This window comes from Alligator sinensis, unplaced genomic scaffold (assembly GCF_000455745.1).
Source record: "Alligator sinensis unplaced genomic scaffold, ASM45574v1 scaffold667_1, whole genome shotgun sequence".
Lineage (NCBI taxonomy): Eukaryota > Metazoa > Chordata > Crocodylia > Alligatoridae > Alligator > Alligator sinensis.
This window is the reverse complement of record NW_005842636.1, coordinates 365792-375794: the sequence shown is the minus strand read 5'-3', so window position 1 is coordinate 375794 and position 10003 is coordinate 365792. Positions and strand designations below refer to the sequence as shown.

The window sequence follows — 10003 nt, the reverse complement described above, 5'->3', positions numbered from 1 at the left end:
CGGGGGAGCTTTTCCCCTTATCCCCCTAGACCAGGGGCTATTTTTAGCCCCCAGTCATCCCCCACCCCCACCCACTCCCAGATGAACAACCCTCCTAGCAAACCAACCCCCTCCATTTCACCTGCCCTCCCCACACCCTGACTTACTTTCTCAGCTCCCAACAGTGGCAAATACTGGTAAAACTGGCACCAAAAGTGGCTTGCAAGATATGGGGGTTTGGCAGGAGAGGGGCTAGTACCTAGACTGAGGTTGTCCATCTGGGCATGGGGAAAGGAGCTGGGAGGCTAAAAATAACCCAGTGCCAGGGATGGGGTAGGAAAAGTGCAGCCCCAGGGCTGGAACCAGCAGCTGGGCTTTCCCAACCCAGGGCTTGTATTGGGAACTGTAGAGAAGCTGTGTTTGTGGAAGGCATGCAGAGAGCTTCTTAGCATTGTGCAGGCTAACTCTGAAACAAGTAGCAGCATAGTTATTATATTAATGCAATGCTGCATGCAGCTGCATTAGTGCAGGTGTGGTGAGAAGCTTATAGCTTCCATGCAGTACCACACTAATGAGGTTCTCCCCTTATGGCTCCAAATTGAGCTTGAATGATTTGTGCCATAAAACTTACCCTTTCTTACTCTAGTCTTACTCATTCTTCACTACATAGTAGCCTTGTAGGACCTGGTTACTTAAAATGTTTAGAAGTGTATATGAGACAAAATCTTGTTGTCTGTAAATAACCATAGCTCTATGGGAGTTCCATAGAAGTTAAGAGAGCCATGTCCATACACATCAACTGAAGATCTGGTTCAATATTTTTAACTGTGGAGAGGACACCCTTTCACTGTCTGTTGCAAGGTATCGGCACCATTAATTGACACCATTCTAGAGTTGTGCAAAGTGTTTATAGTGAACATAGTACTCAGAATTCAAGGAAACCTTTCACATTTCATTGGGTCTTACAAGTAGTTCATTTTCCTCAGAAAGCTGCTACCATGCAGAATAAAGAAAAATGGGCCTAATTCCCAATGAAAACAGGCTTAGAAAGTTTTCATTTCCAGACCTTGTTCACCTACATTATTATGAATGTTTTAAACAGAAAAATAGCCAGTTCCTTGCAAATAGTGACAAAGGGAAATCTGAAGGGAGGGGAAAGGGATTGGCTGCAAAATTGAATCAGAAAATTTTCCCATGGCTTCTGCAATAGAAAGTTGAGCATTTCACAAACCTCTGCTATTTCTTTCAGAAAACCTCTACTTTATTTTTTATTCTCTGAGCTTTTCTTTCCTGCTTAGAATTGAAAACATTCCAAATAGATAATACAGATGAAGGTCTTTATTTTTGTCTCTTAGCTTGCCCCAATTCTGAACGTAGTGAAGAACTTTCCATGTGCTGTGACTAAACGCCGCAACCTCTGGAGAGCCCTAATTGAATACATGGACAGATTTGACCCTTGTAAATGTGCCCCCTGTCCCAATAATGGCAAACCTGTGTTATCTGGAACAGAGTGTCTCTGTGTGTGTCAAGCTGGAACCTATGGGGATAACTGTGAGAAACGAGCACCAGATTACACATCAGGTATTTATGGGAATAAATATAATGTTGTGAACATGGACTTTTTAGCTGTGGTTTTCAAAGTCTTTGGAAGGCCAATTCCCATTAATATCAATGGAAATTAATATCAATGAACATCGTGTTTACAAATCCCTTAGGTGGCTTTCAATATTCTACCGTCCAGAAAAATATGTGTAAAAAGTGAAAATTTTGCCAACGCTTTCCACATTTTTCCACAGAAAAGCATAATGAACCTTCCTTCCATCCTCTTACTTAGGAATATGAAGACCTTTGCTAAATCACTTCAGTTCTAACTTAAAATCCCTCAGGTCTTAGCCCTCCCTTTATTAAAGTGGAGTGTTCAGACCCTACTGAAGCAGATGGTGCATAAATTCCTGGTGGCCTGGGCTAAAGTCACCCAATTAATTTTCACTAATTTAAGTATAATCTATTTTAATTGTATTATTGGCTTTGAAATCTTCCATCAAAGAAGTGCCCAGGCTCTGCTTTTTCTTAGCTTGTATTGGGAACAGAATACTCCATGAATCCAGGAGTAAACATAGGATGGATAGATTAATTGAATGTTCATGTGTCTTTCCATCCATTCTAGTTGAAGTTGATGGTTATTGGAGCTGTTGGTCTTCATGGAGCCCATGTGATGCTTCTTTTAAGAGAAGAAGAACCCGTGAGTGTAATAACCCCTCACCACTGAATGGTGGACAGCCATGCAAGGGCGAAAGTGAGCAAGAAGAAGACTGTTATGTCTCATTGTTTGCTGACAAGTAAGTGATAAGCAAAAAGGAATTCCACATCCTTGCACCACAGCAGGATGTTTTCACTATAGCTGAATGACCACCTAAAAATTTGCACAAATATTTGCTTAAAAAGCAATATGAATTCTCTTCAATGTTCACACTCATCCTTTATTGTGTATGCTTCCTTGCAGGACTCAGTGAACCTAACAGTAACAATTGCGGAAGTATCCAACAGAGTAACCCAATATGAGAGTTAGGGATTAATAAATCATAGAAACATAGAAAATTAGGGTTGGAAGGGACCTCAGGAAGTCATCTAGTGCAACCCCTGTTCAAAGTAGGACCATCCCCTATTGTATCATCCCAGCCAAGGCTTTATCTAGCCAGGTCTTAAAAATCTCCTCTCTGGGTATCCTGTTCCAGTGCTTTATTACCTTCCTTGTGGGAGAGTTTTTCCTAATATCTAACCTAAAACATCCTGTGCTGCAACTTGAAACCATTGCTCCTTGTTCTGTCATTTTTCACCACTGAGAACAATCTAGCTCCATTTTCTTTGGAACCTCCTTCTGGTAGTTGAAGGCTGCTATTAAATCCCCTCTGAGCCTTGTCTTCTCTAGACTAAATAAGCCTTTTCCCTCAACCTCTCCTCAGATGTCATGTCTCCCAGTCCCTTCACCATTGTTGTTGCCCTCTGCTGGACTCTCTCCAATTTGCCCACATCCTTTCTGTAGTGGGGGCCTCAAAACTGAACACAGTACTCCAGATGTGGCCTCACTAGTACCAAATAGATAGATAGGTTGAAACTCAGGGTGTGTAACATATACTCATGCCAACATGTTGCCAATACTATCAGGGACACCACCTCCCAACTAAAAAGACAGAAGGCTACTCTTAGCTTTGTCCAGCATACCCAGGAGCACCTTATTCATGAAGTCTTGGAGCAATCAGTACATAGGGGACTAAGGTCAAGAAACTCATTTAACTGGGAGGCGCAGATACAGTTGCAACAGTGTAGAGGTGGGAGCAGCACTATATAGGCACTCGAACAACACTACAAAAAGTGGGATGAGACTGATTCTTGTATCAAGTGTTTCATAAGCAGCCCAACCTCCTATTCACCTGGGTACATGCTCCTCCGCAGCTTATGGATTAAACTAAACAGGATTCGCTCCTGAGTTGGACACTTTAATGCCACACTCTATAAGATCATCTTAAAGGACAGTCTGATATGCAAGTGTGGTGATTTACCACAAACTGCTGACAACCTCCTCATGTGCAGCACACCTGTACACCCAAAATGAGGACCTGGCAAGTGTCAACGATAAAGCAGTGGTGTGGTTTTGTCACATTAATGATGTGTAGAAGGGGAAATGAAGTATATGATAGAAGTAGTGCCAAACAGAGTGGAATAATCATTTCCCTCAATCTGCTAGCAATGCTCCTACTAATGCAGCAGAAGTGTAAGGAGGCAAAGATTTTTCTACATTTTCTTCATAAGGCTCTAAGACTAAAAGGGACCTCTTGGTCCTCAAGCTCTGTCCTTCCATATTGCAGATAATCGTGCCATTTAATCACAAACACATACTTGCCAAGTTTCAGCTTAACAAATTAGCATTTTTACTTCCCATGAAAGGCTGTTCCAGAACACCAGTCTCTGTCCCTCTATTTTTAGAGAGACATAAAGAAAGCCTACTGTACTGTCCATGCCCTGAGGGTAACAGCCAGATATAGTCCTTCTAGTTTACTGGAAGCAATACAGAGCAGAGTTCACTGGGCTAAAGTAAAGCTTCTAAGGGAACTTTACCCTAGCTGAGAAACTTTACCCTGTCATACCTTGTAACAGCAACATCTGGATGAGGTATAAGCACATCACTGTAAGCAAAAAGATATTAAAAATAATATGTCTGTCTCCAAATGCTTGCTAGCCATTTCCCCCATATTTAGATCCTATATCAGAAAAATAGAGGCACAGATAAATTAGTAATACTCTCAGAGGGTGAAGAAAGATATCCACGTCTGCTGTGTTCAGGCTTCTTTATTCTCTGTAGAGTTGTTCATAATATGACCGATACACTTATCCTGGGGAATGAGGGCTCCTCACAATGTGAAATGAGAAACAGCCACTATACGGCTACTCCTCCCTCTTCTGAAGAGGTAGAATAGATAGGTAGGAGTGGAAAGTGGGTAGACTCTTGGTTTCATGTTCCCAAAAGTATAGATCAGCACAACAAAGGTGACTCAAAGCAGAGAAATTAAATGGTTTTAAGGAAATGGTAAGCATCACTTATCTCCAGTAGAGACAGAGGGTAAAACCTTGAGCTGAACCTTGAGTCTCTGGGAGCCTTCACTCCTGGGACAGTATCCTTTACTTAGGGAAGATTGCAGGGTGCCAGCTTAGTTCTATGCTCTGAAGATCCTTAGACGCAGGGGTAGCAGTGGATGTAGTCTTTCTGGACTTCAGGAAGGCCTTCAACACTGTCTCACTCCATTCTCATTAAATAACTAGGAGACTGTGGCATCGACACCTACACAGTCAAATGGGTCGCTAACTGGCTGAAGGGCCGCACCCAGAGAGTGGTGGTGGATGGTTCATTTTTGACCTGGAGAGATGTGGGCAGTGGGGTCCCCCAAGGCTCAGTCCTTGGACCCGCACCGTTCAACATTTTCATCAGTGACTTGGATGAGGGGGTAAAAAGCACCCTATTCAAATTTGCTGACGACACTAAGATGTGGGGGGATGTGGGCATGCTAGAAGGGAGGAATAGGCTGCAATTGGACCTAGACAGGTTACAGGGGTGAGCAGATGAGAACAGGATGGGTTTCAACACTGACAAGTGCAAGGTGCTGCACCTGGGGAGGAAGAACCAGCAGCATACCTACAGGCTGGGGAACTCCCTTCTCATCAGTGCAGAGGCAGAAAAGGATCTTGGAGTCATTATTGATGCCAAAATGAACATGGGCCAACAGTGTGGGGACACGGTCAGGAAGGTCAACCACACCTTGTCATGCATCCACAGATGCATCTCAAGCAGGTCCAAGGAGGTGATCCTCCCCCTCTATGCGGCACTGGTCAGGTCGCAGTTGGAGTACTGCGTCCATTTTTGGGTGCTGCACTTCAGGAGGGATGTGGACAGCATTGAGAGGGTTCAGAGGAGGGCGACCCGCATGATAAGGGAGCAGCAGGGCAGGCCCTACGAGGAGAGGCTATGGGCCCTGAACCTGTTCAGCCTCCACAAGAGAAGGCTGAGGGGGGATCTAGTGGCCTGTTACAAACTAGTCGGGGGGACCAGCAGGCATTGGGAGAGTCCCTGTTCCCCCGAGCACTACCAGGAGTGACTAGAAATAACAGGCACAAGCTGGCAGAGGGTAGATTCAGACTAGACATCAGGAGGCGCTACTTCACTGTCAGGGCAGTTAGGATCTGGAACCAACTTCCAAGCGAAGTGGCGCTGGCTCCTACCCTGGGGGTATTTAAGAGGAGGTTAGATGAACACCTTGCTGGGATCGTTTGACCCCAGTACTTTTTCCTGCCATGGCAGGGGATTGGACTTGATGATATGCTCAGGTCCCTTCTGACCCTACCAAATATGAAACTATGAAGATAGATTGAATTAAAATGTTAAGCCCAGTGCTTCAAGTGAATTAGAGGGCGTTCCCAACAAGCCCATAGAATATGATCATAATTGTTGTCATTTTTCAGGTATGTAAAATGATGGTTGAGCCCCATAGATAGTATTTGCCAAACCAAAATTTGTTAAGCTAGAATGGACCATTCTGAACCCATCTGACCTCTTCCATAATGCCTAACTTCCCAGCTTTTCCCCTAAAGTCTTACTAGAAACAAATCTGCTTCAGTGACTGTTCTTTGAGTTTGTATCCATGCCTATATGTATATGCAGGGGAGCCCCATGCATAAATGATGATGAAGAAAGGCGTGAGGTGGATATTTATATTGCTGAACCTGAATCTGGATGCCTTGCACCAGTCCCACCAGAAAATGGCTTCATCAGGGTAAGAGCATATTACTGGGGATGTGTTACAATGTTGAATCTAAATAACCTATACAAATGCACTTGGCCAGATCTCCAGCTAGTATAAATCCAAGTCACGCTAACAAAATTAGTGGAGCTTTGCCAATCAACATAAGCTGAGAAAGAGGCCTACAGTGCTTGATAATTAGTTTTCTGAGAATTAGGTAAGAAGATTAATTCCCAGCTGAAAATCTGTTCTTATTCCTGGAAGGTTCACATAGCTTGCAGTTGGACCTTATTATGGCTGCCTTATAGAAATACATTAGGTGAAAGAAGAGTCCATCCACTCCTCCCCTCAGTGATCTGACCAAGAGACTGCACTGTGCTGGGTTAGAAGCATTAGTAACCTCAAAAGCAGGATGGTTGGAGATTGAATTAAAACACTAGAAGAGCTGGTTTCCAAAAGAAAGTCATGTCCTAATGCCCTCCTTGAAGGACTGTTCTGATTCCTGCAGCAGCGTTGCTGTTCTTGTGGCATATTGTTTTCTATTTCCCAATGCACTGCTCTCTTACAAAAGGCAAAATGTTCCTTGAGCACCCAAAATAAGCTAGCATTAAGCACACTTGGATTTTTACCTAGTCATTCAATTTGTCAGCAAATTTCCATTGTGGCAGCATTTTCTTTAATATCATATCCACCTGAGTGTATCCTTGGGTCTCCATCTTTTTTCCTCTGATTTTCACAACTCTGAATAAAAGTATCACCCATAAAAAACAATGTCATAATGAAGTCTATTGGAACTGCTGGAGGCAATTTGTGTCTGCTAGCATTAGAGCATAAAAGAAAACTTAAGATAATTAGAGCCAGTGAAAAGGGAAAGAAAACAAATGGCAAATGCCTTATGTGGTTTGAATGGACTAATCAACAAAATAAAAGTTCATTGTAGATGCAGGATGGCATTACTGATTAACTCAAGGGCATGACACATTTGTAGTTGTCTTGGTTATCAGGCCTTATATTTTGGTTGTAAGTCATTTTAGAGCCAAATAGAGCTTCCCACTAGACATTTTTGTGATGGGGCCAGATTTTCAGAACTCTTCAGTAGACAGTGGCTTTGTCACCAAAAGGGCCTAATAACTTGCATCTTTAAAAAGCTCCAGAGAAGGAGAGCAGGTGCATCCTCAGGCTGCAGTGCTTTCTGCAAGGGAAGCAAAAAATGGCTTTTGAAAAATCTTTGAGGAACGTTGTCTGCCCAGCTTTAAGTCACTCCTTAAAGTGCTATTGTGATCAGTGAGAGCTGCTGAATGTGAAAAACTAAAAATATGTCTACTTCAGCTTGTGTATACATGGCTCCTAAGTACTTATGGACATCTGGCCCTGTGCAACTTACTGGCAAAACCCTCTATCAGACTTCACTGTCTGTGTTAGCGGATATAGTAGATACAGTCGAATGTGGTGTTTAGTTCATGATTCCTAAGAACTCAGCCTATTCTCTGAATGATTAAGTATGCAGGTACTACATGAAAGAATTCAAAAGCACTTTGCTATCCTTAGGGGGAGCATTCTATAACCTACCATTGCAGCTATCACTACTTGAATAGACTTCAGGGCTTTGTAAAGGAGCAGAGATCTATCCACATTGTTATCCCTGCATGAGAAGAACCTAAATTACTATATTTATTTGTACATCTTAGCAAACATTTGGGCAAAACTCACAAAGACTTGCTCAGAAAATCCCTTATATTTAATTTGACTCTTTTTGCGATTATTTTCAGCAAATATTGTAGCAAATAAGTTGATGATTAGAAATATTAAAACAGCATAGCAACTCTTAATTTATTTTTAGGAAGTAGTTATGAAGAGTGAACTCTAAACACATGACTATGAATGTAGACCCCTGAAACCTGATAGTAAGATTTGTATTCATGCTGTCAGGATACAGAAGAATATCATAACATGCATATAGCCAAATAAACCTAACCAGCTTCTCATGCTCAAAAATTATTTATGAATTAGGGACTATACAGACATGGTTTCCAAAACCAGATTCTGGAAAACTCAGAACAGAAAAATGATTAGGCAAGTTGAATTAACACAAATTATGCCCTTAGCTAGTCATTTACTATGTAGGCAAATATTCCATTTACTTATTGTTTGTTTTAATTGTAGAATGAGAAAAGAGATTACTTAGTTGGGGAAGAAGCTGAGGTTGCCTGCATGACTGGATATGACCTTGTGGGATACCAGTTCCTTAGGTGTTTACCAGATAAAACCTGGATACAAGAAAGCATCGAGTGCCTGCGTAAGAAACAAGAGAATTGTTAACTGGACATTCAGGAATAAGGCATTCAAAAGGAAAAATGTATTAGAGTTCAGTTTTTCCTAAATCAATACATTTATTAAGAATGAATCAAATATAACAATAACCTTCAGATGATTGGTTTGGTCAGGTAACCTATCATTGCACAACTGTCCCCCAAGATGTATGTTCCCATGGTTTGCTCAACGTAGTTATATATAAGGCAATGGAACTCTCATACCTTTCCTTAGGAGACTTTCCTGCAACCCAAAAGATCATTGGTAGAGGGATACACCTTGTGTTTAACTTAAGTTTTCCTTCCTCCCTCATCAGGCTCTAACTTTACTTCTTGGCAAACAAAGGACAGAGGTTTGTGTCATTCCACCTTGCTGTGATACCTGGCCCTTTAGAGTTTTACAAATCCCAGGTTAAATGCTTATCCAATAGTCAGTCCCAGTCTATCTTATGATGGTTTAAATTCTCAAGTTGCAGACTTGTTTGTTAATCTCTAGGCCTGTGCAAGTTGGCAGCGATCCAATCTGGCTTCAGATCCGGCTTTGGATCTGGCTGCTTCAGATGGCAGTGATCCGATCCGGAGCTCTGGACTGGGTTTCTGCCTCGATCCGGCCACAGCGGCTGCAAAGCTTTGGAGCCGCCTCGGAGATCCGGCCATAGGGTATAATGGGGAATCAATGAAATATCTATAACTTTGTTGTTTTTTGTATGATTTGGATGAAACTTGCAGGGTGGTAGGCTCTGCTGAGAGCATGACCCCTGCCAAGTTTCAAGAAGATCGGTGCAGGGGTTTGGGAGGAACTGTACCCCAAATTCTTGAAAGTCAAACTCATGTCACATCTATGTGTTACAATGCAGGGGGGGGTGAAAACTGCAGGGCTGGTAGCTCTTACTGAGGCCACAAAGCCTGCCAAGTTTCACGGAGATCAGTGCAGGGGTTTGGGGGGAACTGCACCTCAAGCTGCAGACAAGCAAAACTCGTGCCATGGATGACACTGCGTGTGTTAAGGCTCAGTGGGGTGACAGCTGCAGGGATGGTGGCCCCTGCTGTGAAGCCAGCTGTCGAGGAGATCAGTGCAGGGGGGCTCTGGGGCCCTGCACCCCTAACTGCTGACAGACAAAACTCGTGCCAAGACAGTGTCTGTCTTGGGGCAGGTGATTGTCTGTATTAATTCTTTCCTCCCCTTAGCCTGGTTTTGTAGGTGCTAATTGCTGCTCGTTAAGTATGTAGTAGGTAGGTCCTGTGTATTGAGTCCCTGGTCCCTGAGTGAATCATGATTGATTGATTAGTAACTGGGAACACAGCAGCTTAGCAACCAGGCCTGCAGCAGTGTCTCCCCTCCCCGAGCCAGAGACATTCAGTCCCACAAATACACAGTTTTGTTTGTCCATAGCTTGAGGGGCAGTTCCCCCCCAGCCCCCGCCC

General features: G+C 43.0%; 1 protein-coding gene across 1 annotated transcript in view; it reads left to right on the top strand.

Moving 5' to 3' along the window:
* Positions 1–10003, top strand: part of LOC102376310 (complement component C6-like) — a 51336-nt gene that overhangs the window by 28686 nt on the left and 12647 nt on the right. The window contains exons 12-15 of the mRNA XM_014524592.2: positions 1335–1560; positions 2147–2318; positions 6191–6302; positions 8433–8565. Of these exons, the coding sequence (XP_014380078.1) occupies positions 1335–1560; positions 2147–2318; positions 6191–6302; positions 8433–8565 (643 nt within the window). The remainder of the gene's footprint in view (positions 1–1334; positions 1561–2146; positions 2319–6190; positions 6303–8432; positions 8566–10003) is intronic.